Genomic DNA, 20,782 nt, shown 5'->3' with positions numbered 1-20,782 from the left:
TCTTAATAATAGGTAATTTACATATTTATTTTTATTTTACTAAAGTCTATATATAGTGTTTTCCTGTGGTACATGAATCTAAATTTGAGAGTCAATTCATAATTTTATATTTAGTATTTTTTTTACTATTTCATAGAATAAGAATGTATTCTTCATTTTTTATTGAAGTTGATCTTTTAAGGTACAATTTATAATTTTTTATAATATTTTTCATATACTCATTCTATTATATTATTCTTTTGATAATTTTTTATTTGTTGTTACTCTAAGTTATTCTTATCGTCTAATGTTCCAATTCGATTGTCTTTTACCACAATCATTTACAATGCATCACATCCATAAAATACCTCATCGAGTTGTCTTCACTGATTCGGGTTCCAACTACATGGATGTAAGCGTTCAAAGAAGATGCAATAGTCTCTACTTTAGCGAAGGATGGTTGGATCTACTCACCTATTATGACCAACCCAATGGAATGTGGTTAAAGTTAGATTTCTTAGGAGGAGCTCGATTTTTTATTGAGGAATTGCATCCACGGAACTTTATAGGGCAAGTTCAAGTTCCATCCCCTCCATGCTTTTTACGTCTGCCCGAAAATCTTCGAAGTGGAGCACATAATGAAATTGAATTCCCTCAGTTTTAGTTTAGTTTTACTAAATTCGTGACAAATTCAGATATACAATTTCAACGATTGGTAATATATTTAAATTTTCTTAGTTTAAGTTGTTCATTATTAGAATAATTTTTTAACATATTTTGATTTTTTTCAGAAATTACCAGCTTTCTTTTGCATGCATGCAATACCATTGAGGGGAATAAGAGTTAGTTTGGTTTCTCGGTGTAACAATTCTATATCTTGCTGCATTGCATGGATAGCAGATGATGAAGCTTATCTAACAAGAGGATGGTCTAATTTTGCACGAATTCTAAATATTGAAACTTACGATGTTATTTCAGTTGGTTATCGTTACAATAATGATTCTATACTATACGTAACTAACGACTAGAATAGGTTCAATATTGTTTAGGTAATTTGGTTTTACTATTAGTATTTGATTAAATTATAATTATAGAGTTTTAAATTATTGCCTCAATTTATATATTACGATTATTTTTTGTAGATTTGGTATTTTTAAATAATTTAATAAAATGAAGTAATGTCAGATATTATTAAGTTTATTTTTATCCTTTATTTCTTTATTTGTATTTTCATTATATTTGACAAAAAATGAACCTACACATATATTAAATCGTTGACCTAAAAACAATTTATTTACCAATAAAAACAGATTTTATTTATAATTGGAATAAAATTTATTTGCCAATAATCGGTGGATAAAATTAAAATTACACCCGTGTCATATAATTATAATTGATTAATTGGTATAAAATGAAATTATACTCGTACTATGAGTAATAATTTAAATAATTATATCTTAACAAAATATAATTTGAAATAATTTATAAACAATTATCTTAACAAAAATAATTATTTAATAATTAATTTAAAAATCAATGCAAAAAATAATTATTAATAATAGTATTATTAACTGGGTAAATAATATAATTTCAAATTATTATTTGAAATATAAATAATATATGAAAATCTATTGAATAAATTAATGATTTTGCACCTTAATAATTTGACAATTATTACTCAATTAACCAGTTAATTGAATTAGTAATAACAACTTTCAATTTCAAATTTTGTATATTAAGTAGTTATTAAAAACTGGGTAATAACGATTTACACAGAAAAATCATTGATAAATTCAATTAACCATATAGAAGATAATATACTAACAGTTTTAGTATATTATTTATGGCAAGCAAAACCAGTAAGTCATGATCATACCAGAAATCAAGTGTCACCAACTTGTTCACATGAAACCTTTACTATGTATTATTAAGCATGTAATCGGGTTAGCGTACTATCGAGTTTTGGATAAACTTTTATAAGAAAACTTGCAAGGACAACTAATTAAATATATTATTTAAAAAATATAATGAAACATGAATAATGAATGAGTATGTTATTTCTTCGACTAACTAATTAATGCAAAATCGAGTACCTTTTTTTATTCGATTGAGGTCATATTCTATTTGGTGAAAGTTTCAATCACCTTAATTAAATCCTGTGTTTGTGCCTTAACTTATACAGATAGTAATATGTTACATATTATTTGGTATATCTAAGTAGTTATTTCCCATAGCGGAGATGTAAAAAATCATATTAAAGTTTATTGCCAAATAATTAGTGGATGAATAATAGTAGATTATATTATTTTAGAAAAGTATTTTCATTATAATTATATCAAATCAATATTTAATTATGATAAAATATGTTAATTATAATTATATCATAGAATTATAATAATTATTATTTAATTTATTTTATTTATTTAAATATAACTAATTAGTTATTTAATTTTATTAGGATAAATATCAAATTCTATTTCCAATATAAAAATACAAAATTTTATTCATTCCATTTTTATTTTACCACTATAAAAGACCATATATGCTAGAAGAAAATATCATTCATTTACCAATTACTCTTTCATTGGGTAGCTTTTACAATTTTCTTCCTATGAGGCACCGTCACAAGAAGGCAACTATCATGAACATAAATCGGCACACACTCTTCAACTCCCGTGCTCATCATTTAGAGCAATATATGATATGTTATCCATTAAGCATTTATAGATCATAGTGTTATCATGTTTGCACAAATAAATAAAAAATCCATAATTAAGCTTAAGTTATTTATCTATTTGTGTGGTATATTGTAGTGTGAAATTACTTTTAATTTGTGTTGTGTAATGATATTATGGTTTAATTTAACCTTTTATTTTAGAATTGTGTTATGATTTTATCTCATCCTTTTTTCTTAGATATTAAGTTGATGTATTTTTATTTATTATTATTGAAGCAGATGTGATATAAAATTTGTAAAAAGAAAAAAAAAACTTACATTCAATTTATTTTATTGTAATCTTCTATTCTTCTATTTTTTTATTCTTTTATTCATTTTATTTTCTTTTTAAATATCATATAATTTATTATAATTTATACCAATTAATTAATTATAATCATTATGTCGGTTAGTTTAATTCATTAATTTATAATATACATAATAAAATAGATCATTTGTTACTTATACGTTTTTTTTTCTAAAATCTAAATCTGAATAATTATATTTTCAGTTTTTTTATGAACAAAATATTATTAATAATGAATAATAATTAACCATTCATACTTTTAATTAAAGTGTTTGGATGATTTTTATATTTATTAATATTAATTATTGATTTTTTTCATAAATAGTATTATAATTTTATGTTAGTTCATAATTGATTAATGATTAATGTTTATAAAGCTATGTTACTCTAAATTTTATATTTTATAAATATTTTATTTAAATATAATTTTTTTAACATAAAAATGTATTATTTTTAATAATATCATAATTTTATATTTTTTAATTATTCTAAATAAATATTTTATCAAATACTAATTAAAACTATTCTTCTATTTGCTTTTACTAATTACTAATATATTTTCTAACTATTATATAAAATTAAAATTGTGTTAATGAATTTAATATTAAAGTTAATTTGGCTTTTTATTATTTAGAGTGTTTTTCAATCAATAATTTTACACTCTTTATTTTTTTTAGTTTCATTTTGAATTTTAATTTAGTACTCAAAGGTAGTGAAATTCTATTGATACTGAAATAAAGTTACAAAAAGGTCCATAGGGTAGAATAAGTAAAATAATGTGATACCCACATTGCATCATTCAAATGAAACAACTTAGGATCTAAAATGTTTATCTTTCTCTTTCTCGCCGTCTATTATATTATCTATCCTATCATATAAAAATCGAATGTTTACCTTTAATGATAGAATCAACGTAGCTGTATTATTTTGTTTAACTCATTAAAGTCAATTCATTATGATGAATTAATTATATTAACTAATTGCTTTGAATAGATATTTAAGTATCACAAAATTTAAAATTATGTATATTAATTATTTGATTTAATTTTTATGATATATAAATTTAAGAAATAAATTAAAATAAGATAATTTATTACTTATTTAAATTGAATACAACAAATATAAATTAATTTAGTTAAAAATTTACTATTTTCTAATCTTCTATACATAAAAATGACAAAACAAAATTATAAAAATACTATTCTCTCTTCTAAATTTATTTTAGAAAAATATCTTTATTATAATTATATTACAATATTACAATTAGTATTTAATGAATAATGCATAATTATAATAATTTAGAAAAATAAAATAAAGTCCAGTAATTTATCTTCCGACTGCACACGTGTATAGAATAACTTTTAAGAAGGAGTCATGTATAGTAAATACGGTCAATGATTGTAAAACTGTATATTAACATTGATATAATATTATTTTAGGTATATGTTTTGCAGGTATCAAAGAAAAGTGTTGAGTTGTTTTTTAGTAGATTTAAATTATTCATTGTTTATTAGAGAATTTTGTGCATTAGAATTCTCTAATAATTTATTATTTATTTTGAGCTAATTTTGATATGTTCTTATTTGACAGTAAAACAACATATAAAAATTTGTTTGTGGGTCTCTTATTTGACAGTAAAACAACATATAAAAATTTGTTGGTAGGTCTAAATATTATTAAGTTATTTATGGTCACATTAAGTATATATGTTTGATTTATTGAAGAAAGTATATTACTAAAACCAATTAATAACTATTTAGAGTTAATATATTTAACAATGGCTTAAAAAAAACAAATAACACATAACATGTTATATTTTTATTAATCAAATTATTATAATTTAAATTAATCTTAACAAAATAATTTAAAATTATAATTTTAATATTATCACGTACATGCCATGGTTAATACACTTGGAAATTACTGCACGATGAATGTGGTATATAGAGAAATTTTTGAGAACCTATAATAAAAAGGTAATAACAAAATGTCTTACTAAATCTATTTATTTATTAAAATTTATAACTATCACTTAAAAAAATACTATCACTTAAAAAGATTTAGAAATTCTAGGAACTAATAGATGAATTCTTATTGTACATTAATAGGTTGAGAATATTAAAATTATTATAAAAATTCGTATAATTTTATTCTCTTAACAATTTTATAATTACGTTAATCATATAATTTTATATACAAACATTACAAACAATTTTATAATTACGTTAATCATGTAATTTTATATACAAACATTGATACAGTGTTGTTTCATATATATATTTTGCAGGTATCAAATGATAGTATTGAATTGTTATTCAGTAGGTTTAAATTATTTATTGTTTATTACAAAACTTTCTACATTAGGATTCTCTATTAATTTGTTCTTCATTTTGAGCTGATTTTGATATTTTCTTACTTCACAGTAACCAACATATAAAACTTTGTTGGTAGATTTAAGTATTACTAGATTATTTATGGTCATATTGAGTATATATGCCTGATTTATTGAAAAAAGTAAATTAAATAACTATTTTATAGTTAATACAATTAACACTATATTAAGAAAAGAAAAACAACGCATACAAGTTATTTTTTATTAATTAAATTATTATAATTAAAATAAAATTTAACATAACAACTTAAAATTATAATTTCAATCTTATCACGTGCATGGCACGGGTGATTAAACTTGTTCATAAGATAAAGAGCGAAAATAATTCTTGAATTATAAATCCATACATGAATTAAAATAGAAAAAGCAATAAAATCAATCCATACAAATAGACAGAGCTCCTAACCTTAACAATGGAGGATTAGTTGCTCATGACTCAGTGAAAATAAGGATTCTGGTAAAATGTCCTGTGTTTTTGATAGCATCTAAATTCCTATTTATAACTAATCCTAATAGATTTAAAATCTAATTATTTAAAATTAAAAATAATATCTTTTCCTAAAAGATAAGATTTGAATTTAAATTCGAATTAATTAACAAGTCTTCAGCTGATGGGTGGGGACCACTTGCTTTGTCCATTCTGCAGCTTCTAATCTGTGTTTTCTGGGCTGGAAACTAGGTCAAAACAACCCAGAAATCGCCCCCAGCATTTTTCTGCGTTTTTTTGCACATGGCGCACGTCACGCGTACGCGTAAGTCACGCGGACGCGTCGATGGTCTTTTCTGCAAGTCACGCGGACGCGTCGGTCACGCGGACGTGTCGCTGAAAAAATCTTCAAATCACATGTACACATCAGTCACGCGTACGCATCGCCATGGATACTTCCAATTCACGCGCACGCGTGCGCGTCGCTCCTCGCAGCCATCTCCTTTGATTCTTGTGCTGCAGAAACTCCATCAAATCCAGCCGAATGCTACCTAAAATAAACAGTATTGCACAAAACTCAAAATAGCATCCATAGTGGCTAAAATATAATTAATTCTTGATTAAACTCAACAAATTAGATGTAAATTCACTAGGAAAAGATAGAAAAGATACTCACGCATCAGCGTGCGCGTGCTTGACGCATACGCGTGGAGTGCCAAAATCGCAATTGACGCGCACGCGTCATGGATGTGTACGCGTGAGCCAATTTGTGCGCAAAGCACACTTTCTGCCCCCCTCCCGCGCAACTTTCTGCCCAAACACCCATTTACGCCGATTTTCAAGGTCACGCGTACGCGTCTGAGTCGCGCACGCGTACGCGTGATCTTGTTTGTGTGCAAAGAACAGTTCCCGCGCTACTCAAGCGCAGCTTTTGGCCTTCTTCGTCTCTTCTCTCTTTTTTTGAAATATTCGGTTCCTGCTTCTAAAATAGCTACATGATCAGATAAAACTTAATAAGAATCAGATAAATAAGAAAACTACTACTACGAAAATAACTAAGGATACAAAATTATTGGGTTGCCTCCCGACAAGAACTTCTTTAACGTCACTAGCTTGACGGTCAGTTCTGCTAATTAGCAGATGATCGGACCTCTGGCGATCAATCTCGCCTCCAAGATAGTGCTTCAACCTCTGGCCATTCACTATAAATTTTCTGTCAGAATTTTCTTCCTGTATTTCCACATGACCATATGGTAAAGCTCTGGTAACCATAAACGGTCCTGACCACCGGAATTTCAGCTTCCCTGGAAAGAATTTGAGTCTTGAATTATACAGAAGCACTCGTTGTCCTGGCTCAAAGACTCTGATGGCAATCTTCTTGTCATGTAATAACTTGGTTCTCTCCTTATAGAGCTTGGCATTCTCATAGGCTTAGTATCTGAATTCATCAAGCTCATTTAACTAGAGCATTCGCTTAATTCCTGCAGCTTCTGAATCAAGGTTCAGATACCTGATTGCCTAGTACGCTTTATGCTCCAGCTCAACTGGCAAGTGACAGGCTTTGCCATAGACCAACTGATAAGGGGACATGCCAATGGGAGTCCTATACACTGTCCGGTATGCCCAAAGAGCATCATCAAGCTTCCTAGACCAGTCCTTTCTTGAAACACTGACGGTCTTCTCTAGAATCCTCTTAAGTTTCCTGTTGGAAACTTCAACCTGTCCACTTGTCAGAGGGTGATAGGGGTTGCCACTTTATGACGGACTCCATATCTCTGCAGAAGAGAGTCCAGCTGTCTGTTGCAGAAATGGCTTCCTCCATCACTAATCAGTGTCCTCGAGACACCAAACCGGCTAAAGATATATCTCTGAAGAAAGCTCATGACCACCTTGGCATTATTGGTGGGTAGAGCCACAGCTTCCACCCACTTGGACACATAATCAACTGCCACTAGAATATAGTTGTTTGAATGTGAGGGTGGAAAGGGTCCCATAAAGTCAATACCCCACACATCAAACAACTCAACCTCAAGAATCCCCTGCTGTGGCATTTCATGGTTGGTAGGGAGATTCGTGGATTTTTCACATCTGTCACAATGCTTCACAAATGCTCTTGCGTCTCTGAAGAGAGTCGGCCAGTAGAATCTGCTCTGAAGGACCTTTGTAGATGTCCTTTCACTACCAAAGTGGCCTCCATAATCTGAACCATGACAGTGCCAAAGAATCTGCTGTGTTTCTTTATCTGGGACACATCTCCGGATGATACGATCTGAACACCTCTTAAAAAGATATGGTTCCTCCCAAATGTAGTACTTTGCATCCGTCAATAGCTTCTTTACTTGTTGCTTGCTGTACTCCTTTGGAATGAAATTCATGGCTTTATAATTTGCAATGTTTGCAAACCATGAAGCCTGCTGAATGAGAAATAACTGCTCATCCGGAAATGTCTCAGTCATAGTTGTGGATGGTTGTACTCCTGCTTCAGTCTTAATTCTAGAGAGATGGTCAGCTACTTGATTTTCTGACCCTTTTTCTGTCTTTTATCTCAATATCAAACTCCTGAAGGAGCAACACCCATCTGATTAATCTTGGTTTAGAATTCTGTTTGGTTAGAAGGTACTTCAAAGCATCATGATCAGTATAAATAATAACCTTAGAACCAAGTAAATAGGATCTAAACTTATCAACAGCATACACAACAGCTAATAATTCCTTTTCTGTAGTTGTGTAATTCTTTTGTGCATCAGTTAACACACGACTGGCATAGTAAATGACATGTACAAGTTTACCATGCCTCTATCCTAAAACAGCTCCTATAGCAAAGTCACTGGAATCACACATCAATTCAAATGGTAAATCCTAGTCAGGGGGAGCTATAATGGAAGCAAAGGTAAGGTTTACTTTCAGAGTTTCAAAAGCATGCATACATTCAGCATCAAACACAAAAGGAACATCAATAACCAACAGGTTACTCAATGGTTTAGAAATTTTAGAAAAGTCCTTTATAAATCTCCTATAAAAGCCTACATGGCCCAAGAAACTCCTGACTGCCTTAACATTAGCTGGTGGTGGTAATTTTTCAATTACCTCCACCTTTGCTCTATCAACCTCAATCCCCTTACTTGAAATTCGGTGTCCAAGAACAATACCTTCTGTGACCATAAAATAACATTTTTTCCAATTCAAAACAAGGTTTGATTCTTGACACTGTTTCAAGACAAGAGATAAATGCTTAAGGCATGATTCAAAAGAATTACCAAAAACAGAAAAGTCATCCATAATTATCTCAATGAACTTTTCAACCATGTCAGAAAAAATTGAAAGCATGCACCTCTGAAAAGTTGCTGGAGCATTACAAAGTCCAAATGGCATTCTCCTGTAGGCAAATACTCCAAAGGGGCATGTGAATGCTGTCTTCTCTTGATCTTGAGGGTCCACTGCAATTTGATTATACCCAGAATATCCATCTAAAAAACAATAAAAAGCATGACCAGCTAACCTCTCAAGCATTTGATCAAAGTGTTGAGCCTCCTGTAGTCTATACACATTCTCCATCCTATGATTGTTCTTGTAGGAATAAGCTCATTCTTTTTCTTTTTGATCACTATCATCCCTCCTTTCTTGGGAACTACCTGCACAGGACTTACCCAAGGACTGTCAGAAATAGGGTAAATAATACCTGCTTCCCATAATTTCATTACCTCTTTTTGGACCACCTCTTTCATGGTTGGATTGAGTCTCCTTTGTGGTTGCACAACTAATTTAGCATCATCTTCAAGAAGGATCTTGTTCATACATTTGGTTGGAGTAATTCCCTTCAAATCACCAATGGTCCACCCAAGAGCAGTTTTATGGCTCCTAAGCACTGAAACAAGCGCCTCTTCCTCTTCAGGCTTCAGGGAAGAGCTAATAATCACCGGATATGAATCATTTTCACCCAAGAACACATATTTCAGAGAAGGAGGTAAAGGTTTGAGCTCAAGCTTGGGGGCTTCCTCCTCTGCTTTAGGCGTGTAAACCATAGCCTTCTAGGGTGGTGAATCATCAACTTTAACTAATTCATACTCAGAAACAGGATCCAAAATGTCATCAAGCACCTTAGCTTTCAATACCTCTTGAACAAGTAGTTCAATAACATCTATTTTCATGCACCCTTCAAAATCATTAGGGTGTTTGAGAGCCTAAAAAACATTTAGGACCGCCTGTTCTTCATTGACCCTCAGGGTTAATTCACCCTTTTGTACATCAATCAGAGCTCTACCTGTATCTAAAAAGGGTCTACCAAGTATAATAGAGGATTTTACCTTCTCTTCTATGTCTAATATAACAAAATCAACAGGAAAAATAAATGGTCCTACTTTAACAAGTAAATCTTCAACAACACCCATAGGTAATTTAACAGAAAGATCAGCAAGTTGAAGAGAAATACGAGTGGGTTTTACCTCCTCAATTTGAAGCTTTTTCATCACTGAAAGTGGCATTAGATTTATGCTAGCTCCAAGGTCACATAAAGTTCTCTGAATGGTGACATCTCCAATGGTGCAAGGAATGACAAAGCTCCCTGGGTCTGGCATTTTCTCAGGGAGATTGTGTTGAATAATTGCACTACATTCCTTGGTTAACACCACTGTTTCTTGTTCCATCCAATTCCTCTTATGGGTCAACAACTCTTTCACAAATTTAGCATAAAGAGACATTTGCTCAAGAGCCTCTGCAAAATAAATGTTGATCTGTAGCTTCTTGAAGACATCTAAGAATTTGAAAAACTGCTTTTCTTTGGAAGCCTTCTGAAGCCTCTGAGGATATGGCATTTTTGGCTTGTATTCAGAAGCCTTTGTCAAGGTAGGATAAGTGTCAAGAAAATCAGGGAATGGGTATCTGCACGCTTAGGAGGGGCGCGCTCTACTTCTTCCTTCTTCTCCTCTGGAGCTTCTTTTTCAACTAATTCTTCATTGGCCTTGGTCTCAGAGCCAGCTACTTTACCACATTTCAACTGAATAACCTTGCAATCTTCTATTGGGTTCACCACTGTATCTAATCCTAATTAATTTAAAATCTAATATCCAAACTAATATCTTTTCCTATAATATTTAAATTTAAATCAGAATTAATTATGGCAATCAGCAAGTCTTCAAGTGATTGATGGGGACCACTTGCTTCGTAGGACCCACGCCTAACTTGGGAAGTAACAGGAAGTGTTCCCTTGAGTCCTCCATTCTGCAGCCTCTAATTGTGTTTCCTGGGCTGAAAACCGGGTCAAAAACAGCCCAGAAATTGCCCCCAGTATTTTTCTACATTTTCTGCATGTGGCGCATGTCACGCGTACGCGTCGATGGTCTTCTTCGCGTGTCACGCGTACGCGTCAGGTACGCATACGCGTCGCCGTGAAAATCTTCAAATCACACGTACGCGTCATCTACGCACCCGTGTCACCATGGAAATCTCCAAATCACGCGCACGCGCGTCGCTCCTCACTGTCATCTCATTTAAATTTTTGTGCTGTAGAAACTCCATCAATTCTAGCCGAATGCTACCTAAAATAAATAGAATTGCACAAGACTCAAAGTAGCATCATAGTGGCTATAAGACAATTAATTCTAGATTAAACTTAACAAATTGATTGCAAATTCACTAGGAAAAGATAAGAAAGATGCTCACGCATCACCTAACATAATATATATTATGCTAACTGTTATATTTGCTACTTGCACTACCTGTTTTTTACTTATGTTTGAAATTGTTTGGTTGTCTGTCTCTGCTAAATTATTGGTGATGGAGGAGCGGAGGAAAGGTGGACCGATTTGGTGATAAAGTTAAGTTTAAGTAAGTAAGTTTAGAATTCCTTAGAACACCTACCTTTTTTATGGCTTCTGTTTAGAATTTAAGTTTTATAACTGAGTGTTGGCGTCCTAAGATATTATGTGTGTGGCACCTTTACCACACTGAGAACCTCCGGTTCTCACCCCATACTGTGTTGTTGTTTTCAAATGTAGGTCGAGAGGCACCTCGCTAGGCGTCTGGATTCCTGAAGCGGAGCAATTTCTGGGTTCTTTTATTATGCAACTTATGTATATATGTACTTAGCTTTCTCTCCAAGAAACTTGTTTATTTTGTCCCTCTTAGAGGTCAAGGGAGAGTATAAGGCTTTATCTTGTCTTTTGGGTATTTTGGGGATATGTATATATATGTATGTAAATATTCTCCGGCCAACCTTGACTTTGCAGGCTGAGTTAGGAGCTAGTTATTTCGCATCCTTGATTCTTTATTCTCTCTTTTGTTTAGTTACACCTATGATCTTTAGGTTTCTTAGTACGCAAATAATCTCATTCCTTGAACATTGTGCTTTTCATTTTACGAATTTGTTTTACCTGTTTTTCAAGGTTTCTCGTATATTATTCTCTTTCAGATACTATTATGCATATATTTTATCTTAGAGACCGTAATATCATACCATATCTATTTTACGGCTTAAACATAAAGTTTTATGTGGTAGGATGTTACATATTAAATCTAGTCTTTGCCAGATATCATCTGTCCCATTGAATGAAGTTGCAATCTTTTCAGTAAAAAAAAAAAAATGAGTTCCAGAGAGTATGATCAAACTTTGATGTGTATCACTCACAATCCTCAAAATATTACTACACACTTTATAATATTACACTCACTATTACAAGAGAATTCACTCAAAACGAAAGAAAATCACACACACACGAAGCTATCAAAGGAATACTTCATTACTTGGTGTTTTGTGTTTTGTGACTTGATGCTAATGAGACGTTAACAAAGTTTTATTTATAGCCCATGCCAAGGAAACACAACCACTAATTATTTTAATTCTAATAGCTTCGTCAAAATCTATTCCACTTGCTCCAACTACTTGCTTTTGATAGAATTAATAATACAAGTCATTATTAACAAATTTTGTTTGACGGTAATGTTTCTTTAGTTTACTTAAAAAAGTGGTGCAAGTGTAAATTTTTATGGTAAATCTACAAAAAGAAGGAGAATTATGCTTGTAGAGTCAAAAGGACGAATTCAGAATATTTTGAGGAAGGAGTCAAAAATTAAATATTTATATATGTAAATATTATATATATAATTGGTGATATNATATAACATAATCAATATAAATCAGTTATTATGATACTTTTGATATATGTATTTAAAATAAATTAGTGAATAAAATATGTAAAATACTTATGCTAATAAATAATTTATTTAATATGTTATTATTTTAATATTATGAAAAAATAAATGAATGTTGAAACAATTTAATTTTATGTATATACTCTCTTGTTATTCAATTAGGATTTATTATAAAAATTAGACTACTTTTTATAATGATATATATTTAAGAGTTAAGAAAAAAAAAAGTTAGAAGGAAGAATAAAAAAATTCATTAAACAAAATGGTTAATGAACAAATTAGAAGAAACAATTACAAAGAGATTTGTTGATCAAAATAGTTAATCTAAAAAAGATAGAATACTATTAATGTTTAAAATGCAATAATTGAGATTTGAATTGAGAGAAAATATTCTAATTAACCACTAGAATAACAGGTTTATTTTAAATTTAAGTGCACATGATATAATATATAGAAGTTTAAAAATTTTTTGGGAGACCACAACCTCCACTGGGCCCTCTAAATCTGTCTGTGTAGAGTTAGTAGAAAAATTTAAAAAAAAAAAGAGAAATCAAATAGTATAATTGAAGATTGTGATTAATAAAATAGTACATATACTGATATACCTCTCTTTTTGACTCTTTGAGAAGAAGAATTTGCAATAATAATAAACTTACTTATACTCTCGTTTCCCTTCCCTTACCATTTAGAGTAAATATATATATTCAACCCGGTTCTATCTATTTTCATGAAAAAAGATAATTATTGTCTAAAAAAAGAGATATTTCGATCTCTAACATTTTTATTTTAGAATAATACGATCTTTTTATTAAATTTTTTGTCAAAAGTAATAAAAATTAATTTTTTGAAAGTTTTATTTGTAATATGTAATGTTTTAAATTCTACAAACTATTAAAAGTTTATTTTTAAAATATTTTTTATTGGTAGTGTTTAAGTGAAAAAAGATCATTGTTAAAAGTGATGTCGCATAAAAAAAATTATAATATATAAATATCTTCTAAAGAATAAAAATATCATCGAACATATAATGAGAGAAGAGAACGGTAATGTTGAATTGTTGATAGTATTGGTATTGATATTGATAATAATAGAAGAGATAATGATGATGATAAACTATAATTACATAATATAAATAGTAAAGATAGAAATTATAATAATGAAGATAAAGATAAAGATAAAGAAAGATAGTGGTAATAGTAATCGTAAGTGCTTAATTAAGCTACTTTTGAAAAAATAAACTAAAATTACTTATAAATAAGTTATTTTGTATTTGAATTTTTAGTTTTAAAAGTGTTTATTTTATAGAAATGTGATAAAAAGTAATAGTATTATGAGAGAAGTTATTTTTTTTTTAACTTCTTTATAATCTCCTAAATAGCTTTTTAAAAAGAAGCAATTTGGTTTTAAAAATTGCACCAGATATTAATATTATTATTTTTCATAAGTCAAAAATTTAAAAAAAAATTAATTTTAAAGCTTTTCAAACAGATTATTATTAAAAAAAATTAAAAATTTAAAAAATTCATAAGTTATAAATAAAACCTCCACAAAATTAATTTTTGTTATTATTTAATAAGTTTTTTAACAAAAGAATCTTATTGTCCGATAACAAAAACATTAGAAGTCAAAGTATCTCTTTTTTTACCAGGGATCATATTGTTCTTCGTAAAAATAGATAGAGAACAAAGTGATAAAGATGGTTAATAATTTTCAACGTATAATTTGAAAGTTGTCAATTTACCTGCTAGTTCGACTATAAGGTACATGAGAAATATATAAGAAAAGTGTTAATGAGCAAGCAATAAAAAAGAATAAAGAGGTAAATAAAATTTATAGACAGTAACTCTGACAAACGCTTCGGATATTTCACAACATATTTAAAATTAGAGAAGAATAAGAAATCAAATTTTGAAAATTTTGCTTTCAGTATATAAGTGGCACTCATCTAAAATTTGGAATAAAAAAGAAAAAATATTCACAACACATATAGTTTTATTTATCTTTTTCTTCGTAAAACTTACGTAGACTATTTTTTTATCTTATCTATTCTATCTCTTTCTTAAGCAACATTAGAGTGATTATTGACTATATGAGGAAACATAAAAAAAAAAGTCGAGAGCAGGAAAAAATAAAGAAAATAGGTTGAGAAAAAAAATTTAATTCTATTTTTTTTAAAGATGTTTTTGGTTACATGAATAAGAAATGAGTTTTCTTTTACTAAGTTGGATTAACACTTAAAAAATTATTAGTGATATAGTCGTCATTAATACGAGCTATAACTCGGCTTCATAACCGTTATTGGCAGGCACCATAACTCGTCATTATCCGTTACTGCTCGGATTTTATGAGCTATAATTCGGTAACATCAATATTCTCATCATAACCGACATCTCAAACGGCATGACAAGAAACCGACAACTTATTACTAAGAATGTAACCGACGAAGAACTCTCCATATAAAGGAAGGTAAAACATCTCTTTAGATTTAAGTTTTTAACTTGATACTATACTGACTTAAGTATCGGAGTGCCTTTGCAGGTACACTCCCCCCTTTCTCATTGCTCACACTCTCACATAACACGGAGAAAAGCTCGGATTCAAGAGTTGGACATCGGCCTCCAAGTATATTGCTCGGTGGATACTGGGTAGTTAAATCAAAGCTATTTCACAGGCAAGATCAATTGGCGCCCACCGTGGGGCCGAGAAAGTCATATTCTTTCTTTCGGTCTCATCACCTCCATTTACACCCATGGCTGACGTACCACCTCCTTCACTGTCCGAACTCATACGAATGGTGGCTGATCTGCAACAAGCCAATCAAAGAATGGCCGACGAGAACCAAATAATGGCTGCCCAAATCGCTGAAATAAATCACGCTCGGATTGAGCACAACGATACTCACCGCCAGCAGCCAGAAGATGAGGAACATCAATCCCCCTCTCATGTCTCGGAGACTGCCCGAGCAGAAGAACCCCAACTTGAAGATGAAAAGGGAGAGTCCGACGACCTTGTAGGACTCTTCACAGAGGAAGTAATGAACTTCGAGTTACCAAAGAGGTTCACTCTGCCACTGACCCTCACACCTTACGATAGACTCGGGGACCCAAGGAAGTTTCTTAAGAAGTTCCGATCAATAATGATCGTCAATGGTGCATCAGATACAGTTTTATGTCGTTGTTTTCTCGATTATTTAGACGGCCCTGCACTTGATTGGTTATGTGCTTTGCCTGCAGGTTCCATTTCGCGGTTTCAACAGCTGGCGAAGTTATTCGAAGAGCATTTTGCCGGGTCCGCAATTTACTTGCACGACTCCGATTATTTGAATACTATCAAGCAAGGACCGAACAAAAGCTTGAAGGACTACATGACCCGCTTCACCAAGGTCGCAATTAGCATACCTAACCTCCACCCCGAGGTCCACCTACATGCGATCAAAAGCGGACTTCGACCCGGAAAGTTCCAGGAGATAATCACAGTGGCCAAGCCGAAGACTCTTGCAGAATTCCATGAGAAAGCAAAAGGACAAATTGACATTGAAGAGCTCAGACAAGCCCGGAGAACCGACAAGTCATACTTCCGAGAAGACGATAAGAGTTCGGGTATTAAGAAAAATTTTAAACTAACACCCCGATTTGATTCTTATACGCAGTTCAATACCAAGAGAGAAAACATAATCAAAGAAATCCTGAATTCAAAGCTGATCAAACCACCGAAGAAAGCCGGCACCTATCAAGATGCAAAGAATGTAGACAAGTCCAAGTACTGCGCTTTCCACCAGAAACACAGTCACAACACTGATGACTGTGTAGTCGCCAAGGACCTTTTAGAACGGTTGGCAAGGCAGGGACACCTCGACAAACACATAGGAGGTCACATCCAAAAGCGCACCCCCCTTTCGCAACAAACGATTCCTCCAAACAACCAAACCGAGGAAATGATAAGGCATCTTCAAGCCACTACGAAAGACCGCGCGGCATAATTAATTGCATTTCAGGTGGATATGCTAGTGGAGGATCCTCGAATTCGGCAAGGAAAAGAACGTTCCGAGCAATATGATCGGTACATGGACCACAACAAGATGCTGAAATGACTTATCAGCAACCAGAAGTCACTTTCACATACGCCGACTTCAACTCCAACATACAAAACTTGGATGACCCTGTGGTAATCACTCTTCAGCTAGGGGATCTATTGGTAAGGAAAGTACTCTTGGACCCCAGAAGCAGTGCAGACGTTCTGTTCTATTCCACATTTCAAAAAATGAAGCTCAGCAACAACATCCTACAGTCAATAGGAGGAGACTTGGTCGGATTCTCAGGAGAACGGGTTCCAATAATCGGTTCAGTGTGGTTACAAACCACATCGGGTGAGCATCCTCTTTCAAAAACTAATGATATTCAATATTTAGTAGTTGATTGCTTCAGTCCCTATAACCTTATCCTTGGCCGACCTTTTTTGAACAAGTTCGGCATAATCGTTTCCACAGTTCATCTGTGTGTTAAGTTTCCCCTGCAGGACGATAAAGTCGTAACAATCCACGGAGATCATAAAGAAGCACGGTAATGCTACAACATCAGCATGAAATTTCAAAATCGTGCAAAGCAGCAATTCAACAATGTCAACCTCAAGCAAACCGGTCACCCACTTGCCGACCTCGATCCAAGAGCCGATTTTCTCGAGCACCCACAACCTTCCGACAATTTACAAAAAGTATATTTAATAATGACCCTAACAAATTTACTTATGTAGGTACCTCAATCAACGCAACAGACCTAGAGACCATCAGAACCTTTTTATAAGATCAAGCCAACCTTTTTTCATGGACACCTTCAGACATGCCCGGCATCGATCCACAAATCATCAGCCATAAGCTAGCAATAAACTCGGCAGTCCAACCAGTACAGCAGAAGAAAAGGAAACTCGGCGAGGAAAAGAAAAGAGCATCACTAGAGGAAACCCAAAAGCTCATCAACGCAGAATTTATCAAAGAAATCAGATTTACTACCTGGTTAGCCAATGTGGTAATGGTAAGAAAACAAAACGGTAAGTGGTGCATGTGTGTCGACTTCACTGACTTAAACAAAGCATGCCATAAGGATTCCTACCCTTTACCATCCATAGACTTTTTAGTAGATAACGCGTCAGGTTACGCTACTTTAAGTTTCATGGATGCGTACTCAAGGTATAATCAGATCCTAATGCACCCCTCCGATCAAAATAAAACGGCATTTATTACTGATTTCGGTAACTATTGTTATAAAGTTATGCCATTTGGATTAAAGAACGCAGGTGCAACTTACCAACGTCTTATGGACAAGGTCTTCGCCAAACAAATCGGCAGAAATATCGAAGTCTATGTCGATGATATGGTTGCCAAAACAAAAATTGGAAACAGTCACGTCAGCGACCTTACAGAAATATTCGGCCAAATTCGGCAGTACAACATGCGCCTCAATCCCGAGAAATGTGCATTCGCCGTTCAGGGGGGTAAGTTTTTAGGTTTTCTACTAACACGCAGGGGAATGGAGGCGAATCCAGACAAATGCCAAGCGGTGCTGGACATGGCCAACCCAAAAATAGTCAAAGAAGTTCAGCGCCTCACAGGAAGACTCGCCGCACTATCCAGATTTGTTCCCTGCCTAGCTTCAACGTCTATTCCCTTTTTTCCAAAAAATAAAAAAGAAAAACAAATTTCAGTGGAACGACAATTGTGAAAGAGCTTTTTCAAAATTAAAAACAACTCTCTCACAACCGCCGATTTTGTAAAAGCCCCTACAAGGGGAAGATTTATTTCTATACTTATCAGTTTCTGATTGGGCAATAAGCTCGGTTCTTGTTATAGAAAGAAACAAAACTCAGCATCCAATATATTTTGTGAGTAAAACACTCCAGCATTCCGAGCTCAACTATCCGAGGATAGAAAAACTCGCATTAGCTCTAATATTCTCGGCACGAAGACTCCGACCTTATTTCCAAAGCCACGTCATTCATGTCAGAACAGATCATCCATTAAGGCAAGTGTTACACAAACCAGAAATTGCAGGAAGACTCATAAAATGGGCAGTCGAGTTATCTGAATTCAACATCAGGTATGAACCCAGGGGACCGATTAAGTCCCAATTCTTGGCTGATTTTATTGCCGAGCTTACAGTACCTTCAGAAGAAGACCATACAAAGCAATGGACTTTGTACGTTGACGGCTCCTCAAATAATGGGGGCTGTGGAGCAGGAATACGCCTGGAGTCCAAAGATGGCTTCATATTGGAACATTCTTTACATCTAGCTTTCAAAGCCAGCAACAATCAATCAGAATATGAAGCACTAGTCGCCGGACTCCGACTTTGTCTAGATCTCCAAATATCGGCGATAAAGGTATATTGTGACTCTTTATTAATAGTACAACAGGTAAACGACCTTTTTCAGGTCAAAGATCCTCTTCTATCTAAATATCTACTTTTAGTTAAAAAGTTAACTTCAAAATTTTCCAAAATTGAAATACAACACATTCCACGCGAACAAAATCATAGGGCCGATATTTTATCTAAGCTCGGTAGTACACAATCCGAGTTATCTACACTGCACCAATTCACCCTTACATCTCCAAGTGTTACTCTAACAAATGTGCTAAGTATTACATAGGAAAGGGATTGGAGGAACAACTTCATACAATATTTGCAAACAGGTAATATACCAGAAGGGGTGGACAATGTCAAAAAATTCCGAAGACAAGCATCTTCCGTCACAATACTCAATGGAACATTGTACAGACGAGGATACAATCGCCCATTACTAAAGTGTCTCAACAAGCCCGAAGCAGACATTGCACTAGCAGAGGCACATGAGGGAATCTGCAGAACACACACAGGCGCACGAAGTTTAGCATCAAAAATCCTTCGAGCTAGCTTCTTTTGGCCGACTTTAAACCAGGATAGCAAACACAAGATCCGAACATGTCACAACTGCCAAAAATATGCACCACTAATACACATTTCGGCCGAGCAACTACATCACTCTGATATCAGCTGGCCTTTCAACCAATGGGGTTTAGACATACTCGGTCCGTTTTCGACGGCACCGGGCCAGGTAAAATTCCTCGTTGTTGGTATCGATTATTTCTCAAAATGGGTGGAAGCCCAACCTTTGGCCAGAATGACATCCCAACAAATGATTTCTTTCGTTTGGAAAAACATTATTTGTCGTTTTGGAATACCTCACCATATCATCACTGACAACGGCTGCCAGTTCACTGATCAGAAATTTCAATTTTTTTTGCAGAATCTCAAAATAAAACAACATTTCGCTTCAGTAGAACATCCTCAAACAAATGGATTAGCTGAGGCGGCAAATAAGATCATCCTACATGCACTTAAGAAAAAGCTAGATGACGCCAAAGGTCTCTGGGCCGAGCTCATACCCGAAGTCCTCTGGGGATATAACACAACGCCACAATCATCAACAAGAGAAACACCCTTCAGGCTGGTATACGGTTTTGAAGCCATGATACCCTTGGAGATCTCCCAGAGCTCCATCCGAACTTACCTCGGCAATCAGGAGGAAGCTCGGAGATCCGAGCTCGACATCATCGAAGAAGTAAGAGACATCACCACATTGAAGCAACGTGCAGCACAGCAAGCAATAGCCCGCCAGTACAACAAATCGGTTAAAAGCAGATCATTTGTGAGAGGAGACTTAGTACTTCGTAGAATGGAAAGTTCTTGGAAACCACCCTCACATGGAAAGCTCGCAGCAAACTGGACGGTCCATACCGAATATCAGAAGTACTCGGCAATGGAGCATACAAACTCAAATCAATAG

The 20,782-nt window shown here is 33.2% G+C and overlaps 2 protein-coding genes across 2 annotated transcripts; both read left to right on the top strand.

Moving 5' to 3' along the window:
• Window positions 1–15,716: 15,716 nt before the first annotated feature.
• On the top strand, window positions 15,717–16,946 carry LOC110280546 (uncharacterized). The gene has a single exon (XM_021141622.1). The coding sequence runs from the start codon at window positions 15,717–15,719 to the stop codon at window positions 16,944–16,946; it is 1,230 nt and encodes a 409-aa protein (XP_020997281.1).
• Window positions 16,947–17,802: 856 nt separating this feature from the next.
• On the top strand, window positions 17,803–20,782 carry LOC107485227 (uncharacterized). Its single transcript, XM_016105744.1, has 4 exons — window positions 17,803–18,010; window positions 18,230–18,617; window positions 19,057–19,339; window positions 19,607–20,782. The coding sequence occupies exons 1-4, from the start codon at window positions 17,803–17,805 to the stop codon at window positions 20,780–20,782; spliced, it is 2,055 nt and encodes a 684-aa protein (XP_015961230.1).

The sequence above is a fragment of the Arachis duranensis genome, chromosome 4, assembly GCF_000817695.3.
Source record: "Arachis duranensis cultivar V14167 chromosome 4, aradu.V14167.gnm2.J7QH, whole genome shotgun sequence".
Classification (NCBI taxonomy): Eukaryota; Viridiplantae; Streptophyta; class Magnoliopsida; order Fabales; family Fabaceae; genus Arachis; species Arachis duranensis.
Note: the sequence above shows the minus strand (reverse complement) of the source record. Positions and strands in the feature narration are given on the sequence as shown.

Excerpts from the sequence above, each read along its gene's own strand:
- LOC107485227 (XM_016105744.1), top strand. The coding sequence starts at position 17,803 with ATGCCCGGCATCGATCCACAAATCATCAGCCATAAGCTAGCAATAAAC. Across the intron at positions 18,618-19,056 it reads GTTCCCTGCCTAGCTTCAAC|GTATGAACCCAGGGGACCGA; the intron begins GTCTATTCCCTT and ends ATTCAACATCAG. Across the intron at positions 19,340-19,606 it reads TCCAAATATCGGCGATAAAG|GAAAGGGATTGGAGGAACAA; the intron begins GTATATTGTGAC and ends AGTATTACATAG.
- LOC110280546 (XM_021141622.1), top strand. The coding sequence starts at position 15,717 with ATGGCTGACGTACCACCTCCTTCACTGTCCGAACTCATACGAATGGTG.